This window comes from Epinephelus lanceolatus, chromosome 8, assembly GCF_041903045.1.
Source record: "Epinephelus lanceolatus isolate andai-2023 chromosome 8, ASM4190304v1, whole genome shotgun sequence".
NCBI classification, from domain to species: domain Eukaryota; kingdom Metazoa; phylum Chordata; class Actinopteri; order Perciformes; family Serranidae; genus Epinephelus; species Epinephelus lanceolatus.
This window is the reverse complement of record NC_135741.1, coordinates 38,242,504-38,263,355: the sequence shown is the minus strand read 5'-3', so window position 1 is coordinate 38,263,355 and position 20,852 is coordinate 38,242,504. Positions and strand designations below refer to the sequence as shown.

Below are 20,852 nucleotides of genomic sequence, written 5' to 3'. Positions count from 1 at the left end.
AAATAACTCATAGGTTCGAACCATTCGAATTTTTTTTTTTTCGCATTATGTCCACAAGAGGGCAAACTAATACAAGGAAACATACTTGTGTATGTATTAATACAAGGAAACATAACTAGCCTGCTTGTAGGTATTTTTATTTCAACATAAACGTCTTTGAAAACATTTACATACCTACACATTAAAACACATAAAACAATTATCTATAACATTACGTTACATTACGACCGCGGACCTCTCGCTCGCCCCCCCTCTCTGACCCGTCAGGCCACACCGCTCGCGGAAGCGCTGCGAATAGCCTCGAAGCGAAGCCAGTTTCCTTTCGGCGCCCATGTTAACCGATTGTGTCATCCACACCGGCTGCGCCGCGCCGCGCAGCTCTGTGGCAGGCTCTGGTCTTTTTTCTGCGTGAGCGAATGTCTCAAGCCAGGTGACGGAGACAACAGCTGGGAGCAAAACCGCTTGTCGACCAGCGTGGAGAAATGTGCGTCTGATGTGAACGGAAATGCTCCGGCTCGTGCGCTGCGCTTCGCAGCACCTCCGCGGGCGGTGTGGCCTTATGCAGTGCGTTCAGTGCAGCAGCCCAGGCCAACGCCCACTCGCAAAGAGGACAGCTGCGGTGGTGGTTTTTTTTTTTTTTCCCCCCTCCACAATCGAATATCAATTTTCACATTCGAAGGTCAATTTTTTTTTCAAATTCAAATTTAAATTCGAATTTAGAATATTCGTTGACAGCCCTAGTGAGCACAGAGCACAGAGAAGCAGTCAGAGCTACAGGCTACAGTGAGGCTAAAAACAGAGTTCAAATGACGTTTTTCGAAATAACTTTTTATGTCGGGGCTGCAGCACACTTGGATCACTACGGATGAGCATGTTGGAGATACTTTGTGGATTCAATTTTGTGTTCTTGGACGTTAGTCTGGGGCGTTGTCTGCCATTAGGTGTGCTAGCCGCTGCCCCCGCCGATCTCTGCAAGGGATGTGAGGACTCTCAAACTTCACCTGAGCCTCCATTGGCATATGGGTGAGTAGATAATGGCTGAATTTTCATTTTTTGGTTGCACTATCCCTTTAAGGTACTGAAATTTGACACAGATTGATTATTGTGATATGGTACTGTGAATTGGTAGCACCAATGTAATTCAGTCGATACCCTTAAAGGTAAAATAGGTTAAAATGTCTCATGACTTTTACAAGTGGAAACTGAGACACCAGAAAGAGCAGGGAACAAAAGAACATCAGTAGTTTTGAATACCAACCTACGGCTAAGAATCCGAAATTCAAACAGGTTCTCACAGGGGTAGAAGAACAAGAACTCACTCTGACACATTTACCCACAAGCAGTGGGTTGCAGTGTTTCATATGCACTTTGTCATAACCCTAATCCTTTGATGAGGGATAGACCAGTAAAGAAAGGCAGAAAGAAACAAAAGAAAGAAAGCAAAAAAGAGCAAAAGAGCAGGACGATGACTCTTTGACAGATGTGAGGTCAGCCTTCAATAAATCACCATAGAGAGAAGAAACCTGTCAGGCACTGCAGACCAGCTCTGGTGCCATAATGGGCCGTGTCTGTTTGCTCAGGAAAACCCCTCTTGATCCTAAATACCTCCTCCAACCAACCGCCATCTGTTATGAATGGAAAAAGTCAAGACGATCAAAACTATCTTCATTTTACTGCACAGGGATTTTGTGTGTGTGCATAACTGTTTCCATTCAATGGTCAAGTAAATTATATAGAAACCGGGAAAAAAAAAACAAATAGTTTGGATTTTTTTTTCTGACAAGTTCTTGGTGGTGATTAATGTCAGACTTTTATCCAAAGCCCAAAACAATGCACTTCAAATACTTGCACAATTTTTGCAAAACATTTCTTATTTGTCACCCTTAAATGTATTATTTTGCGGCTAATTATATTTTAATGTAATGAACTGCTAGTATAAAATGATGCAAAGTCACTAATTTTTGAAGATCATCAATTTGACTGGCATCAATTCACATCCACATATATGCTCCTCATATGTTGCTAAAAAAAAGAGAGAGAGAAATCTCTCTGATTGGTCATCTGATTTCTGTTTTGTTTTTTTGTTTTGTTGATGCTGTACAAATGAACCAATTTAAAAGAACTGTCTTACTCCTGTATCATAAACTGTCATTTTTCATACAGTCAAAACAAGTGCTGTCTGTGTTTTGGATTATTTCCTGCATTACCTTGATCAATGTAACCTTGTGATTATAGTCCCCTGGATGCGTTCTGGCATTTACACTTAGTGCTGTTTTGAGACTTGAATATAGCAAATTTGATTTAAAAAAAAAAAAAAGTATGCTGGAGCCCTCTGAACAGGAACATGCAGTCTACAGACAAATACATTTTTCCGGGCTGTAGTTAAGGTAAAGGATGACGCAGATTTTAGGGATTTTCCGAGACGTCAGTAACATCTAAGCAGAAGATGAGGGACAGGAATGCCAACAGGGGCTACAGGGCATTATAAATGCTGTATTAAACCAAGAAGCTTGGATGCCATGGTATCAGGAATGGTGAATGGCTTATCAGTTTATCCGCCTGACTTAAACTGTTCCCTCAACATGCACATACAAGGCTAAGGCCTTTCAAATAATCACATTTTGATTCAGCTGCAAAAAGGCAGACATGGAAAAGATGAATTTGAACATTATTATCTTAGATCAGATGGCATTTGTCTCAAATTCCAAAGACTTGGCAGGCAGCATATTTTTCCCCAACCGCCTATGGATTTGTGGTTCCTCCACACGTCCTGCTGTCTCATTTAACAGCATGTACAACACTGTAATTCACAATTAATAATGATAATAATAGTAATCATAATCAGCCACGGGAAGTAGGAAGAGTTTGGATGGGGTTACAGTGTGGGTTACACAAAACGAGCCATGCTTTCTTTTCAGAACATTTTTCAAAGGCACATTTCATGCACCATTCAATCAAATGTGATCTCATTTTCTTGTGTAGGTGTTTTGACGAAGGTCAGTTCATGTTTGCCTAAACAGTCACCATATCCACACAGCTGTACATGAACCGTTACAGTGTTCTTGAGATATTGTGTTCACAAGAATAAGACAGACAAGGTTACAGTAGTCTCGCTCACCAGAACTTTCTCAAGAAAAGAAAGGTCTGGCTGGGCTGACTCTCACTTTAAGATTGGAGAAAAAAAACGCCCCGGCTGCTTGTATTTCTTTCAACCAATCACAATCGTTCTTGGCGGTGCCAAAGCAACGGTGCCCTTGCAAAAATATTGCCAGGGGGAAACAGGTTTTGGTGTAACACGCCCACAAAAATATCGCCTACAGGACACAAACCATGGCAGAAAAATGGCTACATCCCCGCAAGATCAAACACCGCAAAAGTTAGTAAGGGATGTGTTGAAAACTGCAACCCGAGGTGGTAGGGCGGGACTTCAGCGGGTGGCTTGTTCCGCCCAATGAGAGGCTGATCTTTGCAGCGAACTTCTACCCACTCAGACTAAGGTTACAGTGACCTTGACCTTTGACCTATGACCACCAAATTCTAATCAATTCATCACTGATTCAAAGAAGATGTTTTTGCCAATTTTGAAGAAATTCCCTTGAGTGGGATGGATGGAGGGACAACCTGAAAACATGATGCCTCCGGCCATGGCTATCACCAGCGCAGAGGCATAAAAAAATCATGTTCCTCTGCCTCCTCTTATTACTTGTAATGCTAAGACTGAACGTGAACGAAAGCAACCAATCACAGCTGAGGAGTCTCTAACATAGCTGTCAATCATGTCAGTCACTGCTTGTGAACTGCAGTCAAACTGTCAAACTAGGCAGCACTGACCAAATGTGAATCAAGATTCTCGAACTGCATTGCCTATTTCTCTCCTCAAATGTTTTCAAAAACATATTTTAGTGTACTGTTTAGCCGTAAAAGAAAAAAGTTTGTGACCTGTCCGTCATGTTGAAAACAGTCAAGGGGGAAACCAAGCACCGCCCACCGGCCAGTACAAACTTTATCTAAATCTGATCTGAATCATTCAAATGAATTGCTGATTAATTTTCCATCAATGAACTAATCAATTATCGAGTAATTTTTGTAGTTACAGTAGACGTAGCTGCAAGGTTGTGACTCAATTACAGATAAACTAATTTGGACAGATTGTAGCTAGTTTGTTTGTCCGTATACTGTAAATAACACTTAGCAGAGCCCACCATGATTCTACTTCTACAGATGTATTTTAAATTTATTTTCAAATGTAAAAACAAAGAAAGAAATGTGCAAGTTGGTGAATCCTTACTCACTAAGGTAGTGTGTGTGTATGTTTGGTGTCTGGCATGTAATGTTTCCCATTAGTAACAGTAGCCTTTCCAACATCTGCTTTACATTTGTAGTCACACACGTGAGTGTGTGTGTGTGTGTCCATATATCATGTGCTGAAGTTACCTGAAGCCTCTCCCACCATGTTTCCCTGATGATGTCCCTCCTCTCTGGCACCAACTTGTACTGGATCACCTCCTCTAGCTCCGACAGCATCTGGCAAGACACCATGGCCTGGGAAACAAACACAACCACATTCATTCTTAAAACACTATTATTATTTTTGTAGTTGCAAAAGCCCCTTCTGTGCAATAAAAAATGGACCACTGAAGAGTAACTAAACCCCCACCACCACCTTTTTCAGCTGAAAAACAATGTAAATGGGTATTTACAGTAGTAGTGCTGCAGATGGATTCAGGTCAGAGTCTTGACATTTTAGTGCGAAGTATTTGAATTCTACATAATGTGTTACTACAAAAATATGCATAGCCATTGCCCTCTACTGGTTGAAACCCAGCAACTGCAATATAATTTTGCTATTAGCTGATCTGGTGGCAAGTGACGTATATGGTGGCAGCTTTCATCAACAAACAACCCACCCTCCTCCCATGGATTTTAATAATAACTAGATACCGGATGCCAAGATGGTGCCTTTTCATTCCAATGGAGTTTCTCACCCGGCACATGCGCCAAAAATGTTTTTTAGTTTCCGAGTTTACCCACACCAAAGTAATGTTTCTCCTGCTGGTCCGCCCATGAGTTCCCGCTTGGCTCACAGACTACACATTGTGATGACATCGCAGATTTTTAAATTGCTTTTCCTGGCTTGACATTTTTACAGACATGAAACCACCATAGATCAGAAATTCTGAATAGAAAGACTCATAACTGACTTTGTTTGCAGTTCAAGGTGTCCTGTCAGCAATTTTACAGACATGTCTTTTACAGTGGTGGTCTATGGGTAAATGCTTTTTGGGCCCCCGGGAAAAATTTGCTGCAAGGCTCAGCGGCTCTCCTGGGGGCCTGCCTCCTCCCCTCTTCCTCTCCACAGCAGAGAGGAGTGACTGGGTATGTCTTAGCCCACCCTCCCAGCCCTACCCAGGTTGCTACTTTCTTCATGTTCTAGAGGTATTTTTTTAATTTCCAGGGAAGACGCACTTCAGCCAAAACTCTATGGTTTAGCTACTCTTGGATCAGAATCTACAGTATTGGATGAATTTCAGCCATCCACTGGACCTTCTTGTGTGGCATCTGTCAGAAAAGGCTAGTCATTTTTACTTGATGGCTTTGTTTACAGCTGCCATTTGTAACAACATCCAGAGTCTTGAGGCCTGCTGAAGTGTGTCTGCTGTTCATGTTGAACAGCTACGGTATGTACATCAAAATCAACTAGGATCAAATGGATTTCACGATAATGTTACCTGACAATATCTGTATGAGAGGAATACTGCTGTTTTGGATTTGAACTTTGACTTGATATGTTGCTTGGATAATTCCACATACATTAAGCATTGTGCAGTGGAGGAACTAAATATTTATGCTTTTGACTTCAAAAGAAGCTAGATCAGACAATTAAACTTTGAGAAATCATCACTTGACTAAAATTTTCTTGCCATAGCATAATCTCCCTGCACATGAATGCAATGAAGAATAATACGGTCGACTTATGCCAGGTGTTGAATATTTTGGCAGATTTAGTGGAACACTCACCCCGTAGGCTCGACTGTAGCTCTCTCCAGCCATGGCCGTCAGCTCAGCATCCAAGAGGTCTCTTGCTTTGTCAATACACTACATGGAAAAAAAACATTTACAGTTTGATCTTTTAATGAAATCATATCTGTCTGAATTGTGACATTGTTAGCTTCTGAAGTCGCAGTTAATGCTCGACATGAGGAGCACAGGTTTAATCCATAATTCAATTTGTTTCCTCCACATGATTCTTCGGTAAAGCTCACAAAAAGCAATAATGGCATATCCTCAAACACACAAGGCTAACATGACCCAAGAATGTACCATGACACAATGTCACACCGTCCTTAAAACTTCTTGTATCAGGACCAGCTGGGAATGGACTAAATCCAGGGAATAATAACACTTTGTACAAATGAAGGGAAGCATGTTATTGCTTGCTGCTCACACCCTTTTCACTTAAGTGCAGCCAACGGTGGCACATTAGTGCAACTAGGACTAGAACGCTTGCTTGTATAGCAAAATAATTTGATGCACTGCTGAGTGCCAAGTGTTTTATGAGGAGAGGGAAATGAACTGTTGAGAGCACAGTGTGAAAATTATGTAACCATGGTTGTGGATATCAAATCTATCTAAAAAAAAAAAAAAACTTGAAATAACCGTCTTGTGGTTGTATGTCTCCAACAAGTAGTCAAGTTACAGTTTACATCCATGTCTGTCCAGTCTGATATGTAGCCATGACAGCAGACAATGTTTCAAATATGGATCAATTCAGTGTCTGACCAAATGTCCCTCCTTCTTGTTCCTGAGTTATGGCGCTGAATAATGGCCAGAAATATGTTTTTGCAGAAAGTTATAATGTCACAGTAAAGTTGACCTTTGACCTTTTAGATATAAAATGTCATCACTTCATCATTTTATCCTATTAGACACTTGTATGAAATTTTGTCATCAATGAATTCTTGAGCTACAGCTAACAACATGTTTTGTGAGGTCACAGTGACTTTGGACCACCAAATTATGATCAGTTCATCAGTCCAAGTGGATGTTTTTGCCAAAATTTAGTGAAAATCCCTTTAAGTGTTTCTCAGATATTATGTTCACTAGAGTGAGATGGACACAAGTTCACAGTCACCTTGGCCTTTGACACTCAAAATCGAATCATCTTTGAGTCCAAGTGGACGTTAGTGCCAAACTTGAGGAAATCCCCTCAGGGTGTTTTTAAGATGTCGCATTTATAAGAATGGAACAGACAGAAAGACAACCTGAAAACATGCTGCCTCTGGCCACAGCTGTCACCAGCATGGAGGCATAAAAAACAGCCCAAATTTGCATGCACATTCAGAAAAAGGGAGAGGAATTGGAGAGTGATAAAGAAGAATTCAAACAAGGGTTGTTAGTCACGGACGGTTCCCACCATGATGCACATTCCCAAATGTTTTCGTGACCAACCAACAACTGAGAACCAACTGTCCGAGAACATTCATGCCCTAAGAATGTTTTCCTACCTTCCTGTTTTTTGGGTATATTACTGAATAATACTGACTCATTTGTTAACTTCCAGTTCCCTGACTTTTCGTAACAGGACTGCAGTTCTCCAAATTTAACGATACTGCAGACATTCCATCACCAGTGAGAACCCTGAGGGGTGGAAAAACCTTAACTGTGAGACAGACCTGATCCAGAGCAGCAAAAGGGACAAACAAGGACACAAGTACTGTGGCTGAAAACGTGATGATTTCTCGGGCCTCTACAGCCAATGTTTTTGGGAACTGTTATTAGTGGGAAGGTAAAATGAGGGAGGATGACTGAGGAAGTTCTCTGAGGCCAGGACACACAGCTGTTTCAGACTGACTCCCACCAATTATTTTTTTGCGGGGAGGGAAAGGAGGAATGGCGTGCCTAAACACCTCTTCAGGCATGCACAACAAGAGGAGGGGTTATGGGAGGGTGGTTGGGACGAGGTGACAATGAGGCTGCTTCTTTACAGCCTCCACTCGGTTATGGTCCTGTTTACTCCTGAATTACTGCACTGGGGCCTCATTGAAAATGTGCAGTCCAGACGACTCCTGATAAATGCAGTGTCTGACTACTGGCAGCACAAACAAACCGTGACCCAGTCTCTTATATAAAGGTTGCACACTGGTACTTACAATGGGTTAAGTCCAGTGAGATTACTTTATCACTACAGTGTGATATGAGGGCCTCTATGTGAATGTTAAGGGCCAAATCAACCGCTAGAGGAAACTACATCATTAATGTTGCAGACTGCTTTACTGCAGGGAGCATGACTGCTGTGTCTATACATCATTGCTGGAACAGACCAAACACTGAGATGTATACAGCAAAGTAACCTGAAACCCTTCACAAAGTTGCACGCCGCAGCTCCTGGAGCACATGTCTGGTTGTTGGGGGTATAGCAGGAGGAAAGGAACAGCCCTATGGAATCAAAAGGATTTAAGCGCAAGGATTACCAACCACATCCGGAAGACTAGACTGAGCTCATGTTGACATTTAAGCTTTCACCCTCGCTCCATCTGCTTTTCATTCCTCCTCATTCATTGTGACTGGCCCCACTGTCTCCAAAAGTCAAAAGTCTGCTTTCCCTCTTCAGCTGATTTAAAATCCTATAGGCCACACCTGGATCTAATCTCCAAATTAGAGGAGGGAGGGTGGCTGTGGATGGATGAGGGGGGCACAGAGACCAGGTCTCCCGGGCTTTGTGGTGAAAAGGGGACTTGGAGGATGAGTCCAGAGAAATTGGAGAAGCAGGTGTTTACCAGTGTTGGTGTTGGAGCTTGTGTTCTTTAGATGTGCTGGCATCCAGCTCGAACTAATTCATCTTCGGGGAGCATGAGCTCACCTAACACTCCCAACCTTTATAAAATGAGGAAAACACCTCCCTGACCTCCACTGGACCTTGTTGACAGGCAGACAGGAGGGGAAACGGGCTCTGTATTTGTTTGAGGCTAAATGCTGTGATGATTTACTATTTCAAGAGTTATGTAACATTTCCACACCAAGGAAGTACCACATTGTAAAAGGAAAAAAAGAAAAAAAAAACCTTGTGCATCTGACTCCTTTTAATGAAAAGCCTGAGCTGATGGGGAAATATGATCCTGTCTGGAAAAGCCGTAAGGCAATTTTTATGTTTCTCTACAGTGTTGCTTTCCAATGATTTTGACTTTTCATACCTTGCTATACAGACTAATGGAAATTCCAGAAACCACAAGGCTTGGCAAATTCCCATGTAGCATGTCTTTAGGAGATGTTTTCTAAAAATATAGACTTTTAAGGTACATTAAATGGGAGAAAATCTTATCCACTGGGATGTATTTGTGAGTGGTGATGTAACCCACCTGCTGAGCCAATGAGAAGAGGTCCTGATGCAGAGCTAGCACTGCTCTATAAAAGGCACCATCATGTGTGTCTCTTGGGATCATACACGTGTACTCCTCCATGCTGTCCCAGTGCCCTGGACAAATTAGTTACAAGAAAGCACAAAAACAGGTTATTAGTGGATGTTTTGAGACATAACTTGGCAAGAATGAGGCAGATTCAAGTTTGGAAGTCAATCGCTGCTGTTTTGAACTTCACTCCATCTCATCTTGTTAAAATATCAGTGACTGCAACCTCAACATTTTGCTTCCCAACAACAACAACAACAATAAAAGATGGTCTGAGTCTTCAGATAGAAGAGCCTGCTGTTTAGGTTTCATCTCAGGGTTTACGATTGACTTAATACAGTCAAAGCCACAGACCACAAACCTCAGAGGATGCTTCTACAGTGTGGCCCCTGCTTTTCTCCACCATTGCACGTTACGATATGTCAATGTTTTGACTGGATACCATTCCCATCTGGTTATGTGAGGGGGGGTTTGGCAAGAGCTGTTAGTGTTTTCATTGCTGCTTGGTCTGATTGCATTGTTGCTCTGAGTCAGGCAGGGGATAGCCTAAATGCTCCATGCACAACTTTTCTCTTAAAACTCAGCTGACTGCTACTATATAGTTCATTGTTGACCTTTTCTTCCAAATATTTTTCATTGCTCGTTAATATCTGACATGAAGACTTTGAGTGGCTAGTTACCTAGACCCCAGGCGGCAGCAGCAGCCATACGAGCCATCTTGGCTTGGGTTTCCTCGCTCACCAGCGTCCACTCCTCACAGCACTGCTGGTGCAACTGGCCCCTAGAAAACATTAACCACAGGCTTCAGATTACAGAAAAAGCAGATGCAGATTTGTTGAGTCCCATGTTCAAGGCAATGACATCAGTTAATCAGAAACTGATCTGAGCTGTCATCAGGTCCCTTATTTGGTCTATTTGGCCCTATCAGGTATTTAGTCAAGAGTATTACTGTATAGACTGCAGTATGGCTACATGTAGGCCTGTCACAATAACTGCTTTTGTTGGATGATATATTGTCCCAGATATAATTGCAATAAATGATATTGTAATTTTGAGACTGTTTAATGCCAATGATATAATGATAACATAATAAAGTAACATAAAATATTTAACTTATTTTTAAAAAGTAATTAACACCTTCTAATATGTACAAAAAAGTATATATAAAATTATAGTACCTTAATTGACGTAGCCCAAAATTCTTCAGTTTGAGAGTTGATACAAAATTTGGTCAACAAAAAATAAACCAAGTAATGCCTCTTGCGACTAACAGACAAGCTTAGCGAAGCTCCAGGAACACCTTAGTCACCTCCATAATACAGCCAGTGTGCTGCAGTTGGCTCCCTTGGATGGACGGCCTGTGAGCAGGGCAGCTTGCTGGTAGATGTACAGAGCGGAGGATTAAGTTTTTGGAGGGTAAAACTACAAATAACTGGCTTTTTACCTTGTTGCCAGGGTTTGGCAAGCAATATTTATCAGGATCGTGTCTCTTCTACTGCAAAAGTGCAGCTCAGAGCTAATGGTAAGCTACACTGTGTCATCTTTGAAGTGTTGTTTTATTTTCTTTGGACTTGTGCAAGTAAGCAGGGGTGAAGAGAGAAAAAAAAAGGGGAGAGTCTCTGCGCCCAAGTGTTAATTCTGGTATCATGTTGGCTCAAATGTTGTTGGCATCTTATGTAAACAAATACATATGTAAACACAACGGGCAATATGTAGGTAATAATATTGCAATCACGTCCATATATTGTACAATAAGCTAATAATGTAATTATCTTGACAGGCCTACAAGACACTCGATCAAGCAGTGCAAGAAAGTATTCTCAGCAACCTAGAATAATGCTCCATCATTGTGCAATGCCATCTAAACTGATATATATCACATGGTGTCTGAGACCTGTGTGGAAAAATTACAGCTAAATATAGAACAGACATACACTAAATGGTAGAATTCTTCTGCAAAACATGATGAGGATGAAGCACTCACTCTGACTGACATGAATTTGACAACTGCAGTAAAACTGCAAAAACAAAAGCATTTACAACTTGTCTAAAGTGACGCTGCATTGTATAGGTCTGATCTTTATCCTTGGAAAAACAAAAGAGGCTCTTCTAAGCTCCAAGTCCGAATGATAATACATACATGTTAAGACACTTAATTCACTTTTCCTGCGCCAAACAACAAATGAAAAAGCCCTTCACCAGAATGGCCAAGAACTTCCTGCCAAGATGATAAGATGATAAGACTTGGTTTCATTTACATCTGCAATCATTTATTTCTTCATTTGTTCTTAAAGATGAACATCTTAAATCAGTGTACCGTCCCAAAGCAGTATGATAAAATCAAGTATTCCAGCAAACAGATGGATGTTCCCTGTCGGGGTCAGGTGCATCTAACCAAGACTAATTTCTCATTAACAACAATCAGTGCGGCATTGTCCAGGAGGAGATCAAACCCACCGCATGTGTTTTACAGGCAGGATGCTGGAGTGAGCTAAGATGAAGGAGAGAAAGTGGGAGGCACAGACAGAGAAAAAGAGAGAGGCCAGTTTGGATGGGGGTCAGTGAAGTGAAGCCATTCTCCAGCTGCCTGGCTATTGTATAACATGAAAGCAACAAGTACAAAAAGCTCTGGTACATTGGGCGTATGTGTCTACAGCTGACAAACAAAGATGGTCCAGCCGAAGGAAGAGCTCAATTTATAATTTGACTCAGCAGACCATTATTCACATCTTCGGAATTTCAATTGAAAAGTTGCTAAAATAAATCTCAAAAGGACATGTTTATTTAATGTAAAGAGTCTTTTAAAAGGCCCTACACTACAAACTGTTGGTCCACTGACACAGGGGTTTTCACTTGTGCCTGATAAGACTTCTTCTTAGGACTGTGGGATCATGTGCCAACTGTGCTCGATTGACATCTCTCTTTTAAGTTTCCTTGTACCTGTTTGGACAGGACAAATTGACCGTTTCCATGGTGCATGGTAACAAACTCAGCTTCACTGAGTGATTCCGTAAGCAAGGACACTGAGCCAGCATGCACAAGACCAGGACCCTGGAACTAGCTCACCTCAATGGAATGTATTTTTTTTTTTTTAGATTGCTGTAATTCAAAACATTAAAAGTGACTACCTGTACTTACCTGCTGTGATACGCCAAAATGTCTGATGTGTAAAAGGTCTATTACACCTTCCCTGCTTTTGTTAGAATATGACTTTTGGTGATATCACGTAATTCCCAACATATCTCTACCCAACTTAAACACTGGAAAGCAAATTCTTGCCAAAATCTACTCATGTAGATGATACCCAAAAAAAAAAAAAAAAAAAAAAAAAAAAAGCCTTTTCCAAATTCAACCCTGAAATGCTCTTATTTTAGTAACATTGCTTTTCATGCTTAATAGTTGTTAACAGATCAGCTGTGTGGCAAAATCTTTTTTTTTTTTTCAATTGCCACATCTGTAATTAGAAGCTATGCAGGAGTATCAAAAGGTGGCTTTATCAGACACACAGGCCTCCATCCCCAAGGCGCCACATGCCAAAAAGCTGCATGTTCGAACTGGAGTGCCAAATAGCAACATTTGTCAGATATAAAACAGCTCCTGTAATTAGTCCATTGATATGTGAAGTATAACAGAACCAAAGCCTTGTTTCCACCAAGCAGTCTGGTTCATTTGAGTTCAGTTCACTGTACATTAGAACGGTAGTTTTTCACTTTCCATCGTCAAAAATTGTGGATGGTAGCAACAGAACCATCCATTCCATTTTTTTTAATCATCCCCTTGATTTTATTTTATTTTTTTTTAAGATTTTTATTTCCAGCTTTTTGCCTTTATTTGATGAGACAGTGTTAACTGTGAAAGGGGAGAAAGCAATGACATGCAGCAAGTGGATGCAGACTGGAAGTAAACCTGTGACCACTGTGGCAACGATATTACCTTTGGACATGGGAGGTCCACTCTACCTACTGAGCTACTTGGCACTCCGTCATCACCTCACTACTGAGGTACCTGACCCACTCATCCGATACTATAAGGTGGAGCTAGAAACACTGTACTCCATCAATTGGTCAATGGAGAATTGCCACTCTTGCTCGACAAGGACTATAAAAGACTGTGACAACTGTTCCTATGGTGGCAAGTTTACATACATTAGTCAACTCTAACTATGAAGGGCCTCCCTAGTACACTCGTCTTCCATGCAGAAGGTCCAGGGTTTGAATCCTGCTGGAGTTGATGTCAGCAAAGGCATGCGGTTGCAAGAGGTTTCCACTGCTGATTAAATGGGATTAGATTCCTTAAGAAGGCTTCAGGATAAGAGAATAACTCTGGAATCTAAGCCAAGTTCTCAACAAGGGTGTCTCTCAGCCCCGGTGTAGACGGGAGGTTCCAGACGTAAAAGCGGATTCAGTCAACTATAACTATGAAAATATACATGTTTGTTTGTTTTGTTTTGTTTTTATTAAATAAAAGCAGCTATTTATTACTTGTGTCAAAGGGGATGTCCCAAAATAATGAAAATATTTCCAAACACTGACAAACTCTGCTAACAAAAAAAAAGATTAGTGGGGTCTACAATTTGAGACTAACAAACAGAACTGCATTGCATACAGTATGCTGGACAGGTAAGAATATAGGGGGTAGTTTATTACCTCAAACTGACACATTAACGCTAAAATGACTCACCACTGTAGCAGTGATGAATCAGCTAATTTGAAGTCCTTTTTAATTAGGTATTCATTAATTTCTGGTCAATACCCTTGATTAAATAACATCGAAACTGAAGATGGTCATTCTGTACTGGAGGTTGCTTGATAACTGTCCAATACTCAAATAATGTTTGAGTCCAACTGTCAAATACATTATCATGCATTATCGCATAGAACACTACTACAATATATCCCCTTACCTTACCTCAACAGGGAACAAAGTGTTCTCTTAAGTCTGATCTGTTCTGACTAATGGCCCGGTCATCTGTTATATCATCTCCCAGTCTTACCCATCCACACACAAACATAAACACAAAGCCTCTCTTCAGCTGAATCACTTTCGTGTAAAATTACTGAATCATTTCTTGTGAAATGACTCACAGGGTATACAACAATGGCACAAGGAGGCAGGTTACATAAGCAAATTAACATCTGCTTAGCGTCATGAGTTCTGTGACGATCCACATATTTGGATCCCTTGGACAACTTGTGACTTTCTTTTTCCCTAAAAAAAAAGTGCTCTTTGAAGAGTGGGCGGCCGTTATGGAGTTGAGCCTCGGCTGTGGTGAGGTTTCATTGGAGTGGCGGCGCCTATTACTGCCGTTGGATGCCTGTTCATGCTTTTCCCGGTAAAATTACTCAGAGGAACCTTTCTCTCTCCTTTCGCCCAGTCATCAAAGGCCTAATGTCATGACTCGTTACGAGAAGGCTGCCCGCGCAAATAAAAAATAGGAGATGGAATAGCTCACAGCAAGTATACTACCTCAGACAGTGTCATTATCCAATAGAGGTAAGGTTGAAGAAACCAATTTCTTCTCGATTTTATCACTTCTGCAACTCACACAATACATTTATACTAAAAGCCCATGGCAGTATGTTAAAGAAACTAACTTATGATAAACTGAAGAAAGTCTGCAAACATCAATGGTGACACTAAGTGTTTATATAGAGAAATGTATATCAATGAATCTGAGACCTGAAGGCTGGAACACTGACTTGAACAAAATGTTGCAGCCCTACTGAACTCACAACAAATATAACTACTGACATACCATTCTCCCAGGGCCTCTAAGCAGCGCATTCTGCCCAGGATGAGCTCTGGATCCTCTTTGTTCATGTCAATCTTCTTGTCGTATGATACCAGGGCATCCTCCCACTCATGGAGCTTCTCATACCAAGTGGCTTGGATTTCCTAGTAGACAAAAGCACAAAGGAGTCAAGAACGAAACATGGAACTGGAACCATGCAACTATAAGAATCCATGCAATTAACCTAAACCACTTTTCTGCATTTCATCACTTATGCCAAACGTGTTTATTATCTGAACCATTTGACAATTTAACAAACTGTTTTTTTTTGTGTGTGTGTGTTAACAAAGAGTGTTGAAACTCCAGTCCTAGTCCTTTCACAATCAGGAAAAGACTTTCACAGCTTCCATTATTATACTGTATGGCAGACTGGAGATTCCCAATTTTATAAATCAGTCCTGGTCTTGTTATATCTAAATGCTAACCTTCTGTAAAAGTGACCTCTAGGTATTGATTTCTTTGGGTGACATCAACCAGTGATTATTTACATAGATCTCACCCAACCTTTGATTCCTAAAAAACTAAACAAGGAAACCCTGCATTCTCCCACAGTAAAGCTTTTCATAGGGTCACCTCATAAACAAGGTTTCCTGGAAGTGCACAGTGAAATGGCTTTTACTCAGTCTTTTCACTTTTAACATGCTTTTACACAGAAGCATAAATGTAGTTCACAAAGGCAGAAGGAAAGACCTTTTCCACTGGAGTCCTAATGGTTGGGTAAAATAACATTTGACCAGATTTTAGGCTAAAAATATCCACTTCATTAAAAATCAAGTGAATGCATTCTATTAGACAATACTATGTTTGCTGTCTTTTGGTGCCCAAGTGACTAAAGTGGTACAGTCCTGCTTTGCCCAACTGAGACATTAAACAAAGATCAGTTAATTTCTTTCCTTTGCAAATTTAGAAAAGGTGATCCATGCTCTTATCTCCTCCAGACCTGATTACGACAACATACTTTATTCAGGCATCAGCGGATGAGCCATCCAAAGATTGACTCATACACAGCGCTGCTGCCAGCCTTTAACTCATACTAAGAGAAGTGATATCACACCGATCTTCACTACCCTTCACTGGTTACCTGTGACTTTTAGAATTGATTTTAGTGCTTGTTTTGAAAGCCTTGAATGGTCAAGCTCATTAATTCCCTATGAGTCTGATCACAGACTTGTCACTAAAGGTGACAAAGCTTTTGCTGTCCAAGCCCCTCAACTGCGGAACTCCCTATCTAAGGATCTCAGGCAGACGAACTCAGTGACCTCTGAAATTTCTTCTAAAAAAACTCACTTGTATCATTTGGCTTTTTCTTAACTGATGATATTTATTGTTACTTTTTACACTATTTTGTACTGTTTTCTGTCCTGTATGTGTTTTTAGACTGATTGTTATTATTGCAAAGCACCTTGTTACAGGCAGCTGCAGACTCAGGCCCATGGCGCATCTGAGTGACACAGAGGCAGCTGCCTGTAGGAAGAGAGGCTTTGCCCAGTCAGGCTCCAAGATAACGTTATCTTCTGCCGTCTGTATACAAGTGATGAATTTACAGCTTACGGCAACTTGATATGGTACAGTCTTTGGCTTTTGTTTCATATCTGCCGTTGGCATAATTGTTGTTGCACGGGGGGAAAAAAGAAACACTGTCAAATATTCATATTTGACTGACATAATCTTGGGCCGTGTTCAGCCCTACTCATTTACACTAGAATTTACACATCAGAGTTATGATTTGATTCCATCTCTGTTCACTTTCTCATAATGTGAACCTCGTAGCTGTTTTATGTCTTTTTAAGTGTTTCACTCACTTAAATTAATCTGTATGGTCCAGAGTTTTCTTTATTTATTTTTTTTGCTTTTTTATTCACTTTCTGTGTGTTAGATTTTGGTGTCAATGTTGTGCCTGTATGTATTTATGTGTTAATTTACTGAAAAAAATGTTTTGTTTGGCTTTTTTATGTTAAAAATAAATAAATTGCACTGGCCATGTTCATTGTAATGACATAATACCAATTACCCCAATGCAAATGCATAGCAATTTCACATTTTTTAATACTTACTGGTGATTTTAGAAAGATATTGTTTTGCCTGTTCTACCATCATTGAGTTCATGACTGGTACTGATTCTAAAGAGACTGTCCGGTACATCCAAAATACAAGCAAGACAAAACCAGTTACTAAATGATGCAATTATGGCAACAGTGTGGGAGAAGGATCAGAATAACAACTTATGTAATTAACGTGGAAAATCTGTGTGATGGTGTCCAATGCATGTCCAGTGTCTGACAGTTATTTCATATCTGGACCAGGTCCATATAAGCAGAACATGAAACACTGAGGAGTTTTCAGTGATACTAGGGAGGAGGAGTTCTGTACATGAACAGAAACAAAAAACAGACACAGAAATAGTGACATGTTCTGTGGCTTTCAACTTGGTCCATTAGAGGTCACATAGGGAGTCACAGTCAATGAAGCTATTTAGGGACCTTACAAACCACTTGCCATTAAGAAGTAATTACTGTTTGTATTTTTTAGTAAAAACATAACGTCATTTTACCACTGGAAAAAGGCACCACGTAGTCCCAAGTAGCTTTTAAGAAATACACAGCAGACACACACACACACACACACACACACACACACACACACACACACTCACACAAAATTAAAATCCAAACATCTTGTTCAGTGGATGAAAAAGTCCATAATTCTGCTCCTTGCCCTTGACTACTGATCAGCATAGCAGATGGTTTTTCCACATGCTGCACATTAAGACCAGGGTGTTTTGAGGGTATGTGTCTCAAATGACCCTCACCCCACGTTACACTGCATGTATGGGGAAAGGATTACAATGAAGAAGTGTATGCGGATAATAAACCACATAAAGTACAGCCCACTAAGAACGTATTTAGTCTGAAAATGCATCAGAGGTCTGAGTTTGTGAGGGCTGTCTCTACAGGTATAACTGATGAAATGTTTTTACAGAGGCCTTCTACAGCAGCCTCCTGCTGTGCTAATGTAGTGGAATGACTGAAAGGAAAAAGGAGGCCAAGTTTTTTTTGTCCCAGCTTCGCTCTAAATGCAAACAAAGATAAGGTTTCCTTTTTTGTTTGGAGACGAAAAAAAAAAGAAAAAGAAAAAGTAAAGCACTTACCAGTTCACCAAAATGTTTCATGGCGTACTCCAGCACTCCAGATGCAGCTTCTGGCTGCTGTAATTTATTGTTGATGCTGCAAGATATGACAAAAACAGACAAGTTTTTACACTTATATGAAGATTTGAAAAGAAAACCTGGAATACTACAAGATCTCTGGCTGAATATGCAGACATTGTCTAGATTCTAGGGTTGGCCGATGTTTACCCAATTGCCATATGATGATTTCCACATTACATCATTACGATGGACGATGTTTGGACAAGGACTGCTGCTGGCAAAATTGTAAGGACGGATAAGAGTGAAAGTGAGACTGAGAGATAGCCATAGAGAAGGTGGAAGATGCATGCACGCAATGTTTCTGCAAATTAATAATAACTTTTTTTGGAATGTTGCTTTGTCACTTTTTGACCCATCTGCTGGAGGCAGTGTAATTTATATAACATTACCAGTGAATAAAATAAAACAACAACGTTGTGATGGTAGCAACAAACCCGGACAACTAAAAAGATAGGTACATTTTGAAGCATGCAACGAATGCCATTAGTGCCGCTGCAAACCCATGTGGATAAACAGACAAAGAGACTGGGGTGAGTGGGGGCTTTTAAATGTTAATTATGGAATGGAATAGAAAATTAGATGTTGGCTCAGTGGTCGATGACTGACAGCCATCAGCAATGGATAATCAGCCCAACATTAACAGATGCACGTACTATAGTTATTACAAAAAAAGCCATTTGTTTAAGTCAAGCTGTCTCACCATAGATACATGCGTACGACAGCCAACTTACTGTACAAGCTGAAAATCCATCTGTAATTTTCAAATGATGTAGTTACAAAATGTCCTGAGTGTGAGTAATTATACAGCTGGATAGATGTTGATAGAATGTCAAATGTCTAACAGATCTTTTCTGGGGGAAATGATTGATTTGAGATGTGTTGACATGGCTAAAGTCAACACTGATTCCAAGAAAAAATACTTTTTCCCCCTTTTCTCCCCAATCTGTAATTGCTTTGCACTCAAGGCTACAGTTGACCTTGGGAGGATGGAGACACTAGCCAGCACCAGGAGATTAAGGCTTTCCTTCTCAGATCCTACGATGCAGGCGCCTGCCAACCAACAGAAGTCAGTGGTGCAGACGCAACAGTATGATCCCCCACTGGCTTCCCACCCACAAACACTGCTAACTGAGATTGTCAGAATGCAGACTAAAGCCAGTGGAACCACTTTCTGACATTGAACCCCGGGTTTCTGTGAGGGTGAGTGAGAATTGTGTCCCTGCCTTCAAGAAAAGTCTTTACCAAACAAAGAGGCATTCTCACCACTGCCAACTGAGTCAATTAAGAAACCTTCTTCAATGCATTTCAGCAATGTAGGATAACTGTTTTCTCTCTCAGCAAGGTGTTTATTGTGAGAAGTAAATGTACCTATTGACATTTGTCACGCTTGTTTGAGAAATGCTGTGTTATCTGTCAAGACACCACAATTCCCGTTTGTACACCCTCCACTCACCCGCACCGCCACCACATCTGGAAACACTCTTATGAACCGCAAGTCTATTATATTTCCTCAACTGCAAAACCCGTGTGCAGCCACGGCCAATACATCTGTAAAATGTAGCGTTTGAAGAGTGCTGGTATGCAGTGGAGTTCCTGAGGACAGCAGGCGAAAGTTGATGAAGGATACTTAAGCATACATGTCAGAAGCCTGGTTTGACACAGGGTAAAGGCCAAAACTTGTGATGAAATGGCACAGCAAGTGGCCATGCCAAAGCTTAGGGAGCTGCCTGCATGATGACAGGTAAAATAACAAAAACCCGAAACAGAAGCTATCTTGTACATAGTTAGAAACAGACGGCAATCTGACCTCCGGAGATAACTTTTAAAAAAGCTGTTGTTGACTTTAGGGACTCAGTGCTCTGAGTTGTGCCAATATGTGTCCCAAGACAGACTTAATGCAACTAAGGATGCACCAATCCCATTGATTCTCTTGTGATACTGATTCTGGTACTTATATTCGGAGTAATGACGGACACAGTGATGATACCAGCAATGACATCAATACCGGTGCTGTTTTTACTTTTCTGATTTACAATTGTGTGGAACTGATTGGGATACATTTTCTGTGTATGTAACATCATTTAAAGACCCAGTGAAATTTAAAATACATTTTCCCAGTTTTAATCCTGTGTCCCTGTTGTCTTGTCAAATGCCAATTACATGTTAAAAACGGGGGGAAAAAACAGTGTCAAAGTATTTTTACATCAAAATCCCTGTCTTTTCTCTTGCTGTTTAACCAGGTAAAGCAGTTTCAAATGTTTGATGACTCATCCAGCACTGTACTGTGTGAACTGGTGTTTAAAGTTCATACGATCAGGATAACCTCTAGCTCACCTGGTAGAGTGAGGCCTTTGCAGTTGGGTGGGTTCAATTCCAACCCACGGCCTTTTGCTGTGTGTTACCCCCCCCCCCCCCCCACACACACACACACACTTTTCTGTCTCTCTCC

The 20,852-nt window shown here is 40.8% G+C and overlaps 1 protein-coding gene across 1 annotated transcript in view; it reads right to left on the bottom strand.

The window, feature by feature from the left end:
* mtor (mechanistic target of rapamycin kinase) overlaps positions 1–20,852 on the bottom strand; it is a 110,723-nt gene that overhangs the window by 33,663 nt on the left and 56,208 nt on the right. The window contains exons 29-34 of the mRNA XM_033630095.2: positions 18,344–18,419; positions 15,160–15,299; positions 10,085–10,185; positions 9,357–9,472; positions 6,019–6,096; positions 4,435–4,542 (exon numbers count right to left, since the gene is read on the bottom strand). Coding sequence (XP_033485986.2) covers positions 4,435–4,542; positions 6,019–6,096; positions 9,357–9,472; positions 10,085–10,185; positions 15,160–15,299; positions 18,344–18,419 — 619 coding nt within the window. The remainder of the gene's footprint in view (positions 1–4,434; positions 4,543–6,018; positions 6,097–9,356; positions 9,473–10,084; positions 10,186–15,159; positions 15,300–18,343; positions 18,420–20,852) is intronic.